General features: G+C 55.5%; 2 protein-coding genes across 15 annotated transcripts in view; one reads left to right on the top strand and one right to left on the bottom strand.

Moving 5' to 3' along the window:
• The window catches only part of BRF1 (BRF1 RNA polymerase III transcription initiation factor subunit), a 77,869-nt gene that overhangs the window by 33,622 nt on the left and 25,890 nt on the right, over window positions 1-18,357 (top strand). For 3 of the 10 annotated variants that reach the window (XM_054449188.2, XM_054449187.2, XM_063652108.1), the window contains exons 4-5: window positions 8,311-8,342; window positions 12,198-12,270. In XM_054449188.2, the coding sequence (XP_054305163.1) occupies window positions 8,311-8,342; window positions 12,198-12,270 (105 nt within the window). The other 7 variants (XM_054449189.2, XM_063652103.1, XM_054449190.2 and 4 more) reach the window with 7 other exon arrangements.
• BTBD6 (BTB domain containing 6) lies at window positions 13,689-16,268 on the bottom strand. Of its 5 annotated transcripts, none has more exons than XM_054449194.2 (5): window positions 16,236-16,268; window positions 15,688-15,991; window positions 15,526-15,616; window positions 15,304-15,422; window positions 13,689-15,196 (listed from the first exon to the last, which is right to left on the bottom strand). In XM_054449194.2, exons 2-5 carry the CDS (start codon window positions 15,900-15,902, stop codon window positions 14,110-14,112), a joined length of 1,512 nt encoding a protein of 503 aa, XP_054305169.1. In that variant the 5' UTR covers window positions 15,903-15,991; window positions 16,236-16,268; the 3' UTR covers window positions 13,689-14,109. The 5 variants fall into 5 exon arrangements, with proteins under 5 accessions (XP_054305169.1, XP_054305168.1, XP_063508179.1 ...); XM_054449193.2 differs by having other exon boundaries at window positions 16,140-16,240; XM_063652109.1 differs by having other exon boundaries at window positions 13,689-15,142; window positions 15,526-15,991; window positions 16,236-16,258.

Genomic DNA, 18,357 nt, shown 5'->3' with positions numbered 1-18,357 from the left:
TTTAGTAGAAACGGAGTTTCACCATGTTGGCCAGGCTGGTCTCAAACTCCTGACATCAGGTGATCTGCCCACCTCAGCCTCCCAAAGTGCTGGGATTACAGGCGTGAACCACTGCACCCGGCCCACTACCTGCTTTTAAGAAACATTTTTGTGTTTGGATTTGGCAGTTTGACTCTGATGTACCTAGCTGTGGTTTTCTTTGTATTTATCCAGATTATTTTTTGTAGAAGTTCAAGGATTTGTGACTTGGCTGGGTGTGGTAGCTTATGGGTGTAATCCCAGTGCTTTGGGAGGCTGAGGTGGGTGGATCACTTGAGGCCAGGAGTTTAGGACCAGCCTAGGCTAATAAAAAAAAATTAGCCAGGTGTGGTGGTGCACACCTGTAGTCCCAGCTACTCAGGAGGCTGAGGCAGGAGGATCACTTAAGCTCAGGGGTCAAGGCTGCAGTGAGTTGTGATGACATCAATGCATTCCAGCCTGGGCGACAAAGTGAGATCCTGTCTCTAAAAAAAAAAGCCAAAAAAAAAAAAAAAAAAAACAAAGAAAAGGATAAATAGAACTTATGACTTGATGTCTTTCGTCTACATTGGAGACATCTTGGGTAGTATCTTTTCAAATAAAGTTTCTGCTCCACTCTCTCTTCCTGTTCTGGGACTCCAGTATATTAGCCTTTCTCTCGTCTTTTGCTCATCCTTTCTTTGGCTGTGTCTAATCAGGTGTTGAACCCACCTACTAACTTCTTAATTTTTTTTTTAAGAGATGGAATATCGCTGTGTTGCCCAGGCTGGAGTGCAGTGGTGCAATCACAGCTCGCTGCAGCCTTGACCTCCCAGGCTCGAGCAATCCTCTCACCTCAGCCTCCATAGTAGTTAGGACTACAGGTATGCGCCACCACACCCAATTTTTTTCTTTTTTTTTTTTGAGATGTAGTCTCGCTCTGTCGCCCAGGCTGGAGTTCAGTGGCACAATCTCAGCTCACTGCATGCTCCGCCTCCCGGGTTCATTCCATTCTCCTGCCTCAGCTTCCCGAGTAGCTGGGACTACAGGCACCCGCCACCATGCCCGGCTAATTTTTTTTGTATTTTTAGTAGAGACGGGGTTTCACCGTGTTAGCCAGGATGGTCTTGATCTCCTGACCTCGTGATCCACCCGCCTCGGCCTCCCAAAGTGCTGGGATTACAGGCGTGAGCCACCACGCCTGGCCGAGAATTTAACTTTTCTTGAGCAAGCAGAGAGCACGCAGGTAGCTCACTCTGATCCAGTTGCTGCTGGTCCGTCTTGGTTCCCAGCTGAAGGATTGTGGCAGGACCCAGGTATTCCTTCCTGGCACCTCGGGACTGCAGAACTTCCTGCTCGGCTCTTTTGCCTTTCAGAGCTGACTTCTGGGCTTGGTGGGCCTCAGCCTGGTGCCTGTGGCTCCAGGGGCGGCAGCTGCCGTGAAGGGACTAAGTGCACTGTGCCCTGCTCGCTTGTTGAAGTTGCTTCCTCTTCTCTTGGCAGCTTGGCCCCTTGCATCTGGCTGGCTCGGAAGCCACTGAACTGTAAACTCTATCTTCCCTTGCCAAGTGAGACTGTGAGCACTAGGCTCCTACTTTTTTTTTTTTTTTTTTTTTAATGGAGTCTTACTCTGTCGCCCAGGCTGGAGTGCAGTGGTGCCATCTCGGCTCACTGCAACCTCTGCCTCCCGGGTTCAAGCGATTCTCCTGCTTCAGCCTCCTGAGTAGCTGGGATTATAGGTGCCCACCACCATGCCTGGCTAACTTTTGTATTTTTAGTAGAGATAGGGTTTCACCATATTGGCCAGGCTGGTCTCGGACTCCTGACATTGTCATCTGCCCACCTCGGCCTCCCAAAGTGCTGGGATTACAGGCATGAGCCACCGTGCCCAGCCACTTTTTTTTTTTTTAAATAGAAATGGGGTCTCGCTATGTTGTCCAGGCTGGTCTTGAACTCCTGTCCTCAGGCAGTCCTGGCCTGGCACTGCCAGACTATGACAGCTCATTAGAATTGGTGAGAACTGGAAGGAGGCCCGAGCTGAGATACTGCACCTTACACCCGTGCCACTCAGCTCCTCCTGGGGCCATCCATGTGCCTGGTTGCATGTGTGTGCTTGAAAGCCAGGGGCTGGGAGTGTCAGGTGACTGCCTGGATAGCAGCTGCATTATCCGTGGGACCACCTCAGTGTGGCTGGGACAGAGCCAGGCTCCCAGCTCTGTGGGAGGCTCAGTCTTCAGAGCAGGGAGCTTTGAGAAGGCACCTGGGTACCCTTGAACTTTACAGAGGCCATGCATGATGACAGCGGTGAGGTGCTAGATTATTCAGGGTGTACTGCACACAGGAGCCCACTGTGGGGTGTGGCAGCCAGCAGTGGCTCAGAGATTTGGTCACTGTGCAGGGGATGGGCAAGGCCCAGCAATGACCCACTGGCTCTTCCCTGGAGGTCAGAGGTATCTGGACGAAGGGCAGCCAGCAGACCTCCCACCCCGCATCAGTCATTCAGGGACTCCCAGAGCACCTGCTCTGTGCCACGCCTCCAGGCGGAGGAGCAGGGTGGTCTCCGCGAAGTTCGGGAGGGCAGGGCTGCTCATGACCTGGGCCCTGGGTCTTGATCGGTCCTGCTCTCGGGGTGCTGAGGGCATCTGAGCTCTGGGGTGAGTGACCCCATTCCAAGCCAGGATCCATCAGAGCCCCGTCCAGGCATGTGTGGGGCCTGAGGATGCTCAGTCTGCCTGCCAGGCTCCTGTGTGGGTGCTTGGTCAGCCACTGAGTGCTGTTGTATGCTGAGTGCTGCCGGGGCCTTGTCCTTGGTGGGGCGGGGCTGGGCGCTGCTGCTCTACACGGAGCTTCGGCTGGGCCGTGTGTTCCTGTGCCAGGTGGTGTTGGCTGCCAGTGAGGAGCACTCAGAGCAGGAGGGGCCTGCAGAAGGCGAGTGGCATTGGGTAGGGGCAGTGAGCCATGGGCCGGTGCAGTGCTGGGCATCATTCTCCAGAAGGTGTGGGTTTCGCTCCTTGGTCCTCACACCATGTGGGCACCGCAGTCCCCCTCTCCAGTCCCATGGGGCCGGGAATGCTGGTGTCCACTCAGGGTGGGGCCCCTGCTGGCCCCTCCACTGCTGACTGTTGTGGACACAGCCCTTTCTATGGGGCTGTATATACAAGAACAGTTTCCCTTGTTTCTCTCTTTGGGTATCCAGTAAGAGCATTTGTATGTGAGGCCGTTGAGAGAAATTTCTTGTTTTTTTAAGTTTTAGTTCTGCCTTATTTAAATCTCTGCAAACTTTTCCACTTAAGGAAAATGTGTCTGTTTGAGTCAGGACCCATCTGCAGTTTTTCTCCCTGCAAGCATCGTGCAGCCAGCCAGGGTGTGGGTGGCCTCAGTTTCCCCATCCTCTTCACAGTGGAGTGGCCCCTCGCTGTGTTTTCCACAGCTGTGGTGGGGAAGCCTGGTTGGTTCCTGGAGCCGGGGCAGTTTGATGGCACAGCAGTGGGGTGCAGGGCTGCACCGTCATGACTGGACCGTTTCTGGGCCTTGTCATCTGCTGATGGGAGCCTCGCGTGGGCCTCTGCCGCACTCAGGAATGTCTGGTGCCCTTTGAGGGCATCGTGTCACCCGCCCTCCATGGTGCTCACGCATCTCTCCTTTGACTGGCACTCAGCTGCACCGAGCAGAAGACCACCCGGCACAGCATGGCAGGGGCCAGAAGGGAGGCAAAAAGAGGCCCCAGCTGGCAGAATCCAGGCTTTCGCACCCTGGGGGCCGCAGACAGGGCCTCTTCTCTGCAGACTTTTTTCTGATTCCCAGATGGTCAGAAGCAGCTGCTCAGCAAAAGGGAGGGGCTGCTGGGAGGACACAGGTACCGGCCATGCTGGACACAGAGCTTCCAGAGCCCCGGGAGCTCACTAGCTGGGGGACCTGTAGGCTGGGCCCCAAAGGCATTAATGGGCCCTCCTGGGATTGGCCAGAGGGAATGTGATATCCTCCTAAGGGAAACACATAATTGAGCTTCCATCGTCTGGAAACTTCCCTGAAAGCGCCTGATAGAGCCAGGTGAATGCGGATCAAGTGCCAGGTGATTTTCATTTCAAGGAAAGCAGTCATTTTAACTTCGTTAAATGTTTAATTCGAAGCTCCTTTTAAAAACGTACACACTTATCCCATTGTTTTATTAAGAAAATTTTCTGCGGAGCTTGGTGGCTTATGTCTGTAATCCCAGCACTTTGGGAGGCTGAGGTGAGCAGATCACCTGAGGTCAGGAGTTTGAGACAAGCTCGGCCAACATGGTGAAACCCCGTCTCTACTAAAAATACAAAAAAAATTAACCAGGCATGGTGGTGCATGCCTGTAGTCCCAGCTACTTGGGAGGCTGAGGCAGGAGAATTGTTTGAACCTGGTAGGCAGAGGTTGTACTGATCCAAGATTGTACCATTGCACTCCAGCCTGGGCGACTGGGCAAGACTTCGTCTCAAAAAAAAAAAAAAAAAAAAAAAAAAAATGTGAACACCTGCAAAGTTGAAGTGAGTTGTGGAGTCCCTCGCTCACACTTGTGGTCCGCTCCCCAAAGCTATGCTGCCCTCACCGTCTTATTTTTTGGCACATTTCAAGGCAAGTTGCAGACGTCTGTGTACTTCACACAGCCCTTCAGCAGGCAGACCATCAGCTGAATAGGGGTGAGCATCGTTCCTGGATCTTTTTCTCCTCTGAAGGTAAAGTTGGCATAAAGTGAGATGCACAGGCCCTAATTGCTCCATCTGGAGAGTTCTGACAAACAGTCACCCGTCAGCCCAGAGCAGGGCTCTGTGGACAGGCCTCATGCCCCTTCCAGCAGTCCCAGCCCCGCAAAAGGCGACCGCTGTGTCCATTTCCTTCCACTACAGACCAGTTGTGCCTGTTCTAGAATGCCCTATAAGTAGAATCATATGATCTGTGCCCTGTCACTTCACATGCTTTTTTTTTTTTTTGGTGACAGAATGTAGCTCTGTCGCCCAGGCTGAGTGCAGTGGTTGCATCTCAGCTTACTGCAACCTCTGTCTCCTGGGTTCAAGCGATTCTCATGCCTTAGCCTCTCAAGTAGTTGGGACTACAGGGGCACGCCACCATGTCCAGCTAATCTTTTGTATTTTTAGTAAAGACAGGGTTTTGCTATGTAGGCCAGGCTGGTCTCAAACTCCTGGCCTCAAGCGACTGCCTGCCTTGGCCTCCCAAGGTGCTGGTATTGCAGGCGTGAGCCCCGTGTCCAGTGGACATGGTTTTGAGAGGCGCCCATGGTGTTTTGTATGGTGAGTGGTATTGCTGTGTGAATACAAGCCAGAGTATTCTTGTATTAATGGACACCTGGACTGCTCCCCATTTTTGGCTGTTCTGAATGAAGCTGCTATGAATATTCTTCTACAAGTTTTTTTGTGGACATATTTCTTTTTAGAGACAGAGTCTCACTCTGGGGCCCCAGCTGAGTGCAGTGGTGCAATCACAGCTCACTGCAACCTTGACCTCTTGGGTGCAAGCAATCCTCCTGCCTCAGCCTCCTGAGTAGCTGGGACAATAAGTGTTTGTCACCATACCCGGCTAATTTTTGGATTTTTTTTGTAGAAACAGGGTCTCACTGTGTTGCCCAGGCCGGTCTTGAACTCCTGGGCTTAGGTGATCTGCTGGCCTCAGCCTCCTAAAGTGCTGGGATTATGGGTGTGAGCCACTGCACCTGGCTGACATCTGTTTTTATTTCTCTTGGGTAAATACCTAGGAGTGGAATACGTGGGTCAGAGGTGTGTGTTTAGTTTTGTAAGAAACTTCCAGGCCTTTTCCCAAGGTGGTTGTACCACTTCACGCTTCCATCAGCAGCATGGGTGAGCTGTGCTTGCCCCACATCCTCACCGGCATTCAGTGACGTCGTGGGCTTGTGGCATTGTCACAGTTCTGTTTGCATTTCTGATGATTAATGCGGTTGAGTTCTTTTTCATGTGCTTGTTGGCTATTTTTTTTTGTTTTCATGAAGCTTCTGTTGAATTGTTTTGCCTTTTTTTTATTTTGGCCTTTATTCTTTTTCTTATTTAAATAGAGTTCTTTTTTTTTGAGACTGAGTCTCGCTCTGTTGCCCAGGCTGGAGTGCAGTGGTGCGATATTTGCTTACTGCAACTTCTGCTTCCTGGGTTCAAGCAATTCTCCCACCTCAGCCTCCCAAGTAGCTGGGATTACAGGCGCCCGCCACCACCCCTGGGTAATTTTTGTATTTTTAGTAGAGACGGGGTTTCACCATGTTGGCCAGGCTGGTCTCAAACTCCTGACCTCAGGTGATCCTCCCACCTCAGCCTCCCAAAGTGTTGGGATTACAGGCGTGAGCCACTGTGCCTGGCCTTAGAGTTCATTTCTTTTTTTTTTTTTTTTTTTGAGACGGAGTCTCGCTCTGTCGCCCAGGCTGGAGTGCAGTGGCGTGATCTTGGCTCACTGCAAGCTCCCCCTTCTGGGTTCATACCATTCTCCTGCCTCAGCCTCCCAAGTAGCTGGGACTACAGGCGTCCGCCAACACACCCGGCTAATTGTTTTGTATTTTTAGTAGAGACGGGGTTTCACCATGTTAGCCAGGATGGTCTCGATCTCCTGACCTCGTGATCCACCCGCCTCGGCCTCCCGAAGTGCTGGGATTTACAGGCGTGAGGCACCGCGTCCGGCCCAATAGAGTTCATTTCTTAGAGCAGTCTTAGTTTACAGAAAAATTGTGTAGAAAGTACAGAGTTCCCATACACCCCTTCAATCCCCGGTTTCCCTGCGTTATTGCCATCTTGTGTTAGCTGGTCCATTTGTTAGGGTTGATGAGCCCGTCTTGCCAAGTTCTTGGTAAGAAAAGTCCACAGTTCACACTGAGGTTCACTCTTGGTGCTGTGCCTTGTATGGGTTTTCACAAACATGCAATATGTGAACCCACCAGTGCGGAGTGGTGCACGGCTGCAGTGTCCTGGAACCCTCCTCTCGGCCCACCCACCCTGCCTTTCCCCAGCCCTTGGTGGCCACTGACCTAATGCTGTCTCCATAGTTCTGCCTTTTCCGGAAGGTATATGCTTGGAGTCACACAGCGGGTAGCCTTCTGGCCTCATTTGTTTTTCCCGTTCGTGTGTGTTGGCTGTCACGGGCGTTTCCCCAGGTAGTTCTTACTGGTTTCCTTTGATGTCACTGGCCCCACCTCTGCCGCCAGTCTTCTCATAGTGCCTCTTGTGAGGCTGTTGGCTGTGCCGCAGTCGGTCCTGCCCATCGTCTCGGCCCTCCGGGACTGCCTGCCTTCAGATGCACCTTTGTTCACGGGCCTCACCGCTCACGTCCCAGCCGTCCTGGGGGTTCTGCTCTGTGTCGGAATGCCCCTGTGCCCAGCCCTGGCGCCTTCTTAGGGCGGGAGGCCTTGCTGTTCTGCATGGAGTTGCAAGAGAGGTCAGGGGCCTCCAGCCCAGGGCGTGGATGAGTGGGCTGGCGTCCTAACCATCTGACTGCTTGCGAGGTTCTTGCATGGTGGAGCTTTGCTGCTCTGGTCCCGGGGATCTTCCTTTGGACGCCTGCTCTGGACTCCTGATCCAGCTCCAGGAGGTGTCCTTAGTGACTTCTTGAAGCTACAGTGGGCCCATGAGTGATGTGCACTTCAGCTGTCTGGCAGGTTGTGTTAACCAGTGACTTGTGTTTGATAACTTATGTATCCATCTGAGTTTTGAATCACTTAGGATACATTCTTGGTCCTATTTGTTCATCTGAGCGAGGACAGGTCCTGTGCGGGGTCCCCACACCTGTCTCTTGAGCACAGCCCCCAGTGGTGCCTGCAGGCTCACTACTCACCAAGGGGGCCCCAGGTCTATGTTTCTGTCTCCCAGGAAGACTGCCTGCCTGACACCTGATAGGTGCTCAGCAAGTGCCCTTGGGATGGAGCATGAGTGCCACTGTCTCTTCTGTGCTGTATGTGGGCAGCAGGTCCACCATACAGTGGGCACCTGACTGGGCAGGCAGGTGTGTGGGGGTGCACGCTCTCTCCAGGATCAGATGGAAGCCCCCACCATTTCTGGTTCTCCCGACCCAGCTCCACGTTCCTTGCAGTCCCTTGTCCTGGTACTGGGTTCACAGAAGTCTCACTTGTGCCTGGGCTGGGAGGTTCTAATGAGGCCTGAGCGTGCCGCGCCTCGCTTCCATCCCACCTTTCCTTCCTGATCAAAGGTGGAGCTTATATTTGGAGGGGTGACTCCAGCTCCCTGGAGGTGCAGTCCTGCGGTCCTGCCCATTTGAAGGTGGGCGAGTAACCTGAGCTTGCCAGCCACTCGACAGGATCCTTGACTCCTGCTGCAGACATGCTCCTGGACCTCAGCGACCTGCTCCAGGTAGACAACCTCCGTCCTGCATTTTTCCCCACCTGGGGTTGTGACCGGGGTACACCAGGTGCCTCCACGCATCTCAGTGGCCGATCTGTGCTACCTGCCCGGTCAGGAAGTTTTGGTCTGTAGGATAAGGGGCCTTCATGACATGGGGGTCACAATCCGAGACTTGTGGGAGTGTGGGTCTCCATGGTAGGAGGGCAGCTGCCAATGCTGGGCACAGTTGGGTGTTAACTAGGCCTGGGTGAACAGTGAACTTTTGCCCTACACAAAGGAGATTATTTATTTTTAATTAAAAATTTTTTTGTGAGTACCTAGTTTGGTATAGGAGATTATTTCTTTTGACCTTGCATTTTATTTATTTGTTTATTTATGAGATGGAGTCTCGCTCTGTCACCCAGGCTGGAGTGCAGTGGCGTGATCTCCGCTTACTGCAACCTCTGACTCCCGGGCTCAAGCGATCCTCTCAAGTAGCTGGGACCACAGGTGCCCACCACCATGCTCGGCTGTTTTGTATTTTTAGTAGAGACGGAGTCTTGCCATGTTGCCCAGGCTGCTCTTGAACTCCTGAGCTCAAGCAATCCTCCCACCAAGGCCTCCCTAAGTACTGGGATCACAGGCATGAACAACCATACCTGGCCTCTTGCATGCATTTTAAATTGTAGAAAAATCTTACATTACAGTCTGTTTGGAGACACTCACTTTCTGGGTACCACAGAAAGCATTTTCAGTTATATCTCTCTTTCCATATGACTGAACAAAGTGACAGAGTGGAAAGACCAACCCCAGGGACCCCTGTGCAGACAGGACACAGGGTGGGGGCACCGAGGCTCTGCAGGGATGGTGCTGGGGGCTGCACCACAGGTCCTTGGTGACCATGCTGCTGAGGACTCAAAAAGAGAAATATTGAAAACAGTTGTGACCACAGTGCAGAATTCATGTAGATTTCACTCCTCGAAGGGAGCTCTGTCCAGATCCAGGTGCCCACAGAGGTTGTGGGCACCCACAGGCTGTGCTGCCACCTTTGGTCCTCGAGGGCTTTCCGCCTTTGGCAACAGCCCACAGTTAGGCTTCTGCCCGTGTCAGGTGGCACCTGGGGTCCTTGTCCTCCCAGCTGTCTTTATAAATGGCAACTCAGAAGCTACTGCTGAAATATTTTGTGGTCAAGCTAAAAACAGTCTGCTGGAATTGTGATAATCCAGCAAGTCCACATTTCAGATGCTCTGTGCTCAGTGCAGGGCAAAACCACATGACCCTGGTTCCAACCCCATGACTTCCCAGGGAAGATGAGTGTGAGGGCCAGGGCCAGGGCAGCTGCTCCGGAAATGGTCAGGCTCCTGGGGACTCAGATGGTCCCATGGCGAGCTCATGGAGTCTCCCTCTTGATCCCTGCCTTAGGGCAGACCCAGGTTGCTCACTGGCCTGGGCACACAGCTCATCAGACACCCACAAGGGCAGTCTGCAGGCAGAACCCACCTGCTGCCCAGGAAGAGAGATGGGGGGGCAGCTGGCCATGCCCCACCCTGACCTCTGCCCTCAAGGAGCAGCCACTGTTAGACTGTTAGCAAGAGAATTTCCAATAAATGGTCCTCATACATGTTAGCAACTCTGTAAAGAACTGCATGTGTTTAGGCCGGGTGCGGTGGCTCACACCTGTAATCCCAGCACTTTGGGAGGCTGAGGCAGGCAGATGAGCTGAGGTCAGGAGTTCGAGACCAGCGTGGCCAACATGGTGAAACCCCGTCTCTACTAAAAATACAAAAATTAGCTGGGCGTCATGGCGGATGCCTATAATCCCAGCTACTTAGGAGGCTGCGACAGGAGAATCGCTTGAACCCCGGAGGTGGAGTTTGCAGTGAGTCGCGATTGCGCCATTGCACTCCAGCCTGGGCAACAAGAGTGAAACTCCGTCTCAAGAAAACAAACAAACAAAAAATTGCAGCCAGGTGCGGTGGCTCACTCCTGTAATCCCAGCACTTTGGGAGGCTGAGGCGGGCAGATCACGAGGTCAGATCGAGACCATCCTGGCTAACATGGTGAAACTCCATCTCTACTAAAAATACAAAAAAATTAGCCGGGCGTGGTGGCGGGCACCTGTAGTCCTAACTACTCAGGAGGCTGAGGCAGGAGAATGACCTGAACCCGGGAGGCGGAGCTTGCAGTGAGCAGAGATCACACCACTGCACTCCAGCCTGGGCGATAGAGTGAGACTCCGTCTCAAAAACAAACAAACTAAAACAAAAAAACTGCATGCGTTTTGCACACATGGCTTTTTAAACGTGAGTTTCCATGTAAAGGCCCTTTGGAGATTGCTCACTTGCAGCGTCCCTGTGTCTCTGGGACACAAGGTTGGGGGGTGTGGAGTTTGAGATGGGCAGGCAGAGGCCAGCAGCAGCTCATGGTTCTGCTGTGGCTTAAAGAGAGATGTGGGATCAGGACGATCAAGATGCAGGGGCCTGGCAGGAACCCAGCACAGGGGCTGGGGCACTCACACGTGACGTGCATGAGTCACACCTAGACACACTGCATGCGGATGCACACACAGACTACATGTGCTGACACGCCCCGCAGTTTGGTAAGCAGACCCCAGGGATCCCTGGAACCCCCAGAAACTGTGAGGAGGAGAAATTCCTTAAGAAGGCACACTCTGTGAGCCACTAGGCCTTGTGATGGAGCCCTCGGATATAATGGAGAAGATGGAAGCTGCGCCCCACTGGGGTGGAAGGTGACCAGGAGGAGCTGCTGTGGGGGCCCAGCCCTCCCAGTGGGCAGGGTCCCTGATCAGAGGTATCCCCCACAAGCGCTGCCTCTGGCTCTTGCCTCTGTCTCCTGCCTCTAGCGCAGACAGGCCCCTTTGTGTGCGGTCCCTTAGGTCTCCCAGTACCCCGGAGTCAGCAAGCACCTGGAAGTGCTACTGGCGTGCCAGGACAAGGGGACTTGTCTAGGGGCCCACAAGCCGGGCTTGGTCAGGCGAGGGAATTCTTTGGGGGAGGCTAGTGGCAGAGGGCCAGACTGGCCAAGCCTGTGAGGCCTGAGGGCCCCAGGGGCAAGCCTGGGATGAAGACAGTCAAGGGTGGGCAGGGCTCTTGCAGGCTCCAGCAGGGACCAGGCTATTCCTGCTCTGCACCTCATCCACACCTGCCAGCAGACATTGCTCTGAAGTGTCCTCCCCCAGCCAGCAGGGCTCCTTAGGGGTACTCGGCCCACGGCAGGGCTGTGCACAGGGTCTGCACGCAGGCTAGAGTCCTTGTTTTGCTGAGGGCAAGCAGCGCTGCTCCCATCACTGCCAGCCCTCGGGGTTGCCCCTCTCGGTCTGGGCCTCACCTCTACTGCCCTATGGCAGGTAGCTGAGGCAGGGGTGACAGGATCTGCATGGATTTGGACCTAAGGTAGGAACAGTGCGGGAGGCAGGGGAGTCACTGAGGAACACAGATCTCAATCCCAGCAAGGGGGCTGAGGCCAAGACCCCTGGGCCCATCGGAATCTGGGCTGGAGGTATGGCTGGTGGGAGCACGTGGGCAGAACAGGTTTTGTGTTCATGGGTGCGCAATTGTGAATGAAATGCAGCGTGCACTGTGGGATGATGCCCTGGGAGGGACCTTGCAGTCAGGTTTTCTTCTAAGCAGATGCCATCATTGGCGAGACGGCAGCACGGCCTAAAACAGTGACTTAGAGGAAGAAGGCAGGGCCCTGGGAGCCCCAGCAGCCAAGGGAGGACAGCCAGGCTTGTGGGTGTGGGGTGGCTGCTCCACAGGCCATCGGAGTCTTTAAAGACTGAACAAGAGATGCATTTTAAGAGAAAAAAAGCAAACATTTCCTTAAATACCAATGCTGTTTCTGGTTGTGATCTCTCCATCTCAGGTGAATGTGTACGTGCTGGGAAAGACGTTTCTCCTCTTGGCAAGAGAGCTCTGCATCAATGCGCCGGCCATAGGTAGGCATCTGGGTGAGATGCTGGGGTGTCCAGCAGGCTGCTGTAGGGACTAGCGTGCCAAATGTCCTTTGAACAGTGGAGGGAAATCCTGTCCAAGTACGGGACCCCCTCAAGGTAAGTTTCTTAAAGCTGCTAGGAGCTCAGCAATGTGGGGCCTTATTTTCTAAGACAGAGTCTTACTGTTGTCAAGGCTGGAGTGCAGTGGCACAGTCATAGCTCACTGCAGCCTCAAACTCCTGGCCTCAAGCGATCCTCCTGCCTTGGCCTCCCAAAGCACTGGGATTACAGGCATGAGACTGCACCTGGCCTGGGGCTTGCTTTCTGCTGCAAAACTAGAAGGCCTGTTGTCCGTGCCTGTCAGGTGTGCAGGAAGGTGTAGACGGGGAAACAAGTGCTGCGTGCTGGAAGCATCTTGTGTGGACAAGGTTTAAGGAACACATCTGGCACCAGGTGCCTCTGGACAGATGGGGACAGTGGGGCAGCTCCTGGTTGTGCTTTCCAGCCACAGCCCTCTTTTGTGGTTTTTCTGCCACTTTTCTGTGTTGAGTGCCCAGTGTATGCGAGTTTGTGGAACTCCTGTATGCCTTTCTTGACGTGTTAGGTGTAGGGTAAGTCCCGTCTCCCCGAGGCAGCAGCAGTGTTCATGCATGCAGAATCTAACCTAAGTGGAAAAGTCTAGAAGGAAAGGATCAGAACAGCACTCACTGCCCGATGGTTCTGAACTACCCTTTCTTTACCAAGCAGATGACTGGTTTCCACAGCCCACTTAGAGGCCCCTTGCTTACTTTGCCTGTCTGCATCTAGGAGCGTATGTCCTTGGGGCGGAGAAGCACCAGGTGGGGCTGGGTCACCAACAGGACTGAGCAGCATGGGCTGCAGCAGCAGAGGGGCACTGGCTGGGGCTCTACACTCAGCCCATGCCCTCTCCCAGGTGCCAAGAGGGGCCATCCCTCTTTTCAGGGGTCATACAGGTTTTCCAGAAAGCAACTGCCTACGGGGTATGCAGAGTGGGAGGACAGAGGCAAGGGGTGGGAGAGCCTGCTTCACCCTATAGTCCACTCCTGCAACAGGCTGTCCCGCAGCAGTGTCACAGCTAGTGACACTGTGTCCCCAGGGTCCAGAATGCTGGGCCCAGCAGAATGCTCCCCCGACAATCTGTTCATAGGGTGGGACTCTGAGGTGCTAGTGATGCATTAGAACATAGAGACAACCAGGCACCTGGTGTTTCCTAGGGTGGCCCAGAAGCCAGCCAGCAACCCAGGGGACAGATAGGCTTCACTGGGGCGCAGTTTGCTCCTAACCACATAGCATGTTCAGCATGACAGGTTTTCTTCTCGGCATGGGAGGGAGCTGTTCTGTTGCATGAGAAAGAGAATACCCCACTGTACAACTCCTGTAGTCATTTACTGACACGTGGGTGTTATTTTAGGCAACCTTTATTACAGAAGTCCGCTATTTTAAGTGACTTTTTGCCGATTTTAGATTTGAAGGGAGGGTCTCAAGCTTGGAAGCACTTAGAACCCAAGAGGGTAGCAGGAACATCCAACCCCTCAAAGCAGGTGCTGTGGGTGCCACTGGGAGGGGATCTGGGGCCTGTCTTGAGCCCTAAATCTTCCTCCACCTGAGATGTGCACCTCAGTGTACCAGAGATGCCTAAGACTCCAATCCCTGGGCTCTGGCTATGTGGAAAAGGTCTCTACTTTACACAATCAAGCTTCAGCTGACTACGTGTCAAAGAGAGACAAGGTTAAGAGCAGCCTTTCACAGTGTCAAGAAGCAGTTAGCATCTTGACTTCCCCTCCACTCACTCGCCGACCTGCTGCAGCCTCCCCGGGCACCTCAGGCATAGAAAATGAGCTCAGGGATCTGTCCACCCTGGACCCCAGTCCCATTGGTGCTGTCCGAGGAGCACTGGAACTGGAAGGCCACCTTTCCACACTGCACTTCCGTCATCCCCTCCTGCCCAAAGTAGCTGAGTTCGCTGCCGTCCAGGACGGCACTGGCCGTGTAGAAGGTATCTTGTTCAACCTGGACCGGGTGTTCAAACCAGACCGGGAAGGTGTTACTGGATCCGTCTGACATGAACTTGGTCAGGTTCTGAGCCAGAACCACCCCAAGCCGCTTGAGCTCAATCTTCACGCTGTACTCAGCCTTCCCAGAGCTGGATCCATACAGGCCCAGCCCTGCAATAAATACCCTTCTGTCCACTGCAAACTGGATGCTGTCGCAGCGCCCGCGGTACCGCCACTGGTTGCTGCGGTAGGCAGAAGACTGGAATCGGTGGCACCTCTGCGGGGCGAGGCCCTTCCTCTTGGTCAGGGGGAAGTCCAGACGGGGCTTGTTGGTGGCCGTGTACCACAGGAAGATGCTGTGGGTCTCCTCCAGAGTCAGGATGTCTGACTGGGCAGCGCCGTTGGCAAACTCCTCCAGGGTCATGGTTGGAATTCGGACCAGATAAAGGGCTCGCCCCAAAACATGCCTCTTGTTTCGTGGGGTGACTGGCAGGCCCTGCCTCTTGCACTCCGCCTCAGCCCAGTTCAGGACAGCCTCGAAGACCACCGCCTCCTTGGTGTTGAGGGCCTCCCTAGTGACAATGATCTCCAGCGTCTGCCGGTCTATCTCACAGAAGCCTTCGGACCGTAGGGCCATCTCGGCCTGTGCATCAATGACCTCCCAGCAGCGCTGCGTCAGCTCGGGCTCCTCAAACAGCCGGCTCTGGGACAGCAGGACGCAGGCGTTCTTGGCTTCCAAACTTGTCTCCAGAAAGTTGACACAGGCTTTTGCCAATGCTGGGACAATGTACTTCTTAGCAGCGTACAGAGTGGCCAGCACCGTGTCAGCTTCCAGATCGATCTCATCACTGTACATGTACCTAGGCGAGGCAGGGCCCGCGTCAGGGGCTGGCTCCCAAGCACCCATTGCGGGGCTGGGCCAGGGAGAGAAGTCCATCAGCTCTTGTGTGCTTCCCCTCAGAAGCCTCGGGAGGCCGCCTAAAACGGACCCACCCGTCCTTCCCCAGTAGAGTGGACTTACTTTAACAGGATCAGAAAGGCTGCGGGCTCCACGTCTGGAATGTGAATTTCAGATTTGACTTCCGCCAGGTCTCCGTAGAACATGGCATAGAAGACCGAGCTGCCGACAGCCAGGACGTACTGGGAGGAGAAAGCGCCGCCATGAGCCTGGCTCTCCCGCAGGCTGCGGGTCAGCCACACGGCGGGCGGGGCACGCGTTCCGAGAGGGGCCGCCGCTACCCACCTTGTGGGCAGGCACCGTCCTGGTCGCCCCCGGGGGCCCCACGACGAAGTGTACGTCGGCCATGAGCTCGTTGTTGAACATGAGCGCGTTCCTGCAAAGGCAGAGGCACGGGCTGGGGGCGTGGGCGCGCGCGGGCGCGGGGGCCGCGGGGCACGGGCTCACCTCTCGCGCAGCGTGGGGCGGCAGCACCGCCAGCCGGGGCTCTCCTGGTGGTGGTTGCCGAGTGTGGGCGGCGCGGGCGCGGGCGGCGGCGGCGCGGGCGCGGGGGCGCTGGGCGGGCTACGCGGCCCGGCCTTCCTGACCACGGCGGCGCCGGCGTTGCTGTTGGCTAGGTCCGCGGCCGCGGCGCTGGCGGGAGCGTAGAGTTCCGCCGCCATCTTCGCGGGCGGGACGGCGGGGGCAGCCTCGGCGCCTATGGACGCCGCGCCCCGCGCCCTCGCGCCGCGCCGGGGCCTCGGGAGCGGCTCTGCAAGCAAAAGCAAGGAGGTCAGGCACTGAGCGACGCGGCCGTGCAGGCAGGCTAGGGGTAGCAGCATGGGCGGCGGCGCTGTGACCCGCGGGGCTGCCACCCGCTCCCCTGCCACCCCCGCCCCTGCGACCCCCGCCCCTGCGACCTCCGCCTCTGCGACCCTGCCGGAGCCCAGCCTAGCGCAGCCCGGCCAGGCCCGGCCGCGGGGGGCGCCGTCCCGCCAGCCCGCCCGAGCCTGTACCCGCCGCGGCGCCGGTGCGTCACGCTGCGTCACGCTGCGTCAGGGCCGCGCCCCGCGCGACGGCGCTGCCTCGCAGCCCCGCCCCCAGGCCAGACAGCCTGGTGGCTGCTCACGCTTCTGCCCCACAACGAGCGCGAGCCGCGCGCGGTGCGGAGGCAGCCGTGGAAAGCGGCTCCCGGCGCTAGCAGGCGGCCACTCCCAGACCTGCAGTGCCATGCGCAGGTGCTTGCGCCCGATCTTTAGTTAGCGAGCTTTTGGTTAGGAACGCAGGTGGACCTGCTTGTTTGGCCATTTGTATTCCGGAGTCTACCTCTGGCCGCGGCCTGTGGGATGGTCGTTGGGCTTCCTCGTTCGTTCACATGCCTCGCGATTTAGCTTACTGCGGACGCCAGCAGCCAGCGCTTGCAGAGAGCGCGGTTCACTCTGCTCTGAGGGCTTTACAGGGGCAGGAGCTGCTATTTCCCGGCATTTTCCTCGAGGAAATGGGCACAGAGAGGTTAGTCGCGTGCTGAAGGTCACAGAGCCGGCGGGTGGGCAAGTCAGGATCTGGCCCTGGGCCTGCAGTCCTGGAGCTTGGGCCCCAGGGCGCGCCCTGCCTCTGTGGCTCTGCCTGTGGATCGCAGTCGCAGGCTCGCTCCCTGTGGGGCCTCCAGCGTCCCAGCCTGGGGCTAATCCTGGGAGGTGCGTGGCATGGGGCACTGGCTTTGCTGATGAGGAGACCAGACTTCAGAGGCCGTGTCACCTGGCCTGGGCCGCACAGCTGGTGCACGCCAAGCTCGCGTGCAGAGGAAGCTCCAGAGGCCTGGCTGTCAGGAGAGTTCCTCCCCGAGGACACACACGCAACCTCCTGAACCCCCAGGCTTTAGACTTTTAAAACTTCCGTATACAGGAAACCCCACAGGACGCAGCCAGCATCTCGGGTCATGGGTGCACCCGTCAGCGCAGTCCTGGGCTAAACAGTGAACAGGAGCTGTATGTCTCTGTGGTCGTTACAGTTGTAGTGAATGTTCCCTGGGAGAGTCCTCTTCAGAAGATATTTGCCGTATTTCCAACACTCCAGGATGGATGAGCAACTACAAGTCAGGAAGGAAAAGGCTGACAACCCAGTTTTTTAAAAAACGAGCAAAGGACTTGAACAGACACCATGCAATGGCCCAGAGTGCACACATCATCATTTCTCCCAGGAATGGGGCGCCCGAGCCCCCAGGCGGCTGAACTTGAGACTTGTCACGTAGTGTTGGTGGAATGCAGAGCAGCTGGAGATCACCTGCTGCAGGTGGGTGTGTAACTCTGCACAGCCAAGCGGTTTGGAAAGCTGTAGCATATGCATGAGGGTCCAGAAAGTTCCGAGAGAAAGTGTGTGGATGCACCCGCCAAGGACACACCTACCGAGGCCACAGCTGAGATTTCATAGTGTGGGACCCCACTGGCAAAGACACGCTGGCTGCTGTGGCCATGGTTTCTGTCCCAGCCGTCTATTTCCATAGAAGAAGGTAACGGGCATAAGCAGTTTCCAGGAGAAATACAAATGGCCAGAGTGGAGACAGCCTACATGTCCATCAGCAACAGAAAGGATCAACAGGTTGTGGTGGGTCCATTTGGGGAATGCAGTGAGAAGGAATAACACAGCAACACACAAGATCTGGGCGACAGCTGCCTCAGAGGGGGTGCCAGGATAGAACTGCTGAGCCGTCAGACATAGTCAGTGTCCTGATCTGCATGGTGGTGTGGAGTGTGTGAATAATAATTTTCATCCTTAGAAAGAAGCCACTCTTTGCACTTTGATTTTTAAATATGTTACAGTGTAGGCCGGGCGCGGTGGCTCACGCCTGTAATCCCAGCACTTTGGGAGGCCAAGGTGGGCAGATCACTTGAGGTCAGGAGTTTGAGACCAGCCTGGCCAACATGGTGAAACCCCATCTCTACTAAAAATACAAAAATTAACTGGGTGTGGTGGGCACCTGTAATCCCAGCTACTCGGGAGGCTGAGGCAGGAGAATGGCTTGAACCAGGGAGGCGGAGGTTGCGGTGAGCTGAGATCACGCTACTGCACTCCAGCCTGGGTGAGAGAGCGAGACTCCGTTGACCAGGCTGGTCTTAAACTCCTGGCCTCAAGTGATCC

This window comes from Pongo pygmaeus, chromosome 15 (genome assembly GCF_028885625.2).
Source record: "Pongo pygmaeus isolate AG05252 chromosome 15, NHGRI_mPonPyg2-v2.0_pri, whole genome shotgun sequence".
NCBI lineage: Eukaryota > Metazoa > Chordata > Mammalia > Primates > Hominidae > Pongo > Pongo pygmaeus.
This window is presented reverse-complemented; position numbering and strand designations above follow the sequence as displayed.

Excerpts from the sequence above, each read along its gene's own strand:
- BTBD6 (XM_054449191.2), bottom strand. The coding sequence starts at position 16,061 with ATGCTGCTACCCCTAGCCTGCCTGCACGGCCGCGTCGCTCAGTGCCTG. Across the intron at positions 15,617-15,687 it reads CGCCCCACGCTGCGCGAGAG|GAACGCGCTCATGTTCAACA; the intron begins GTGAGCCCGTGC and ends CTGCCTTTGCAG. Across the intron at positions 15,423-15,525 it reads GGACGGTGCCTGCCCACAAG|TACGTCCTGGCTGTCGGCAG; the intron begins GTGGGTAGCGGC and ends TTCTCCTCCCAG.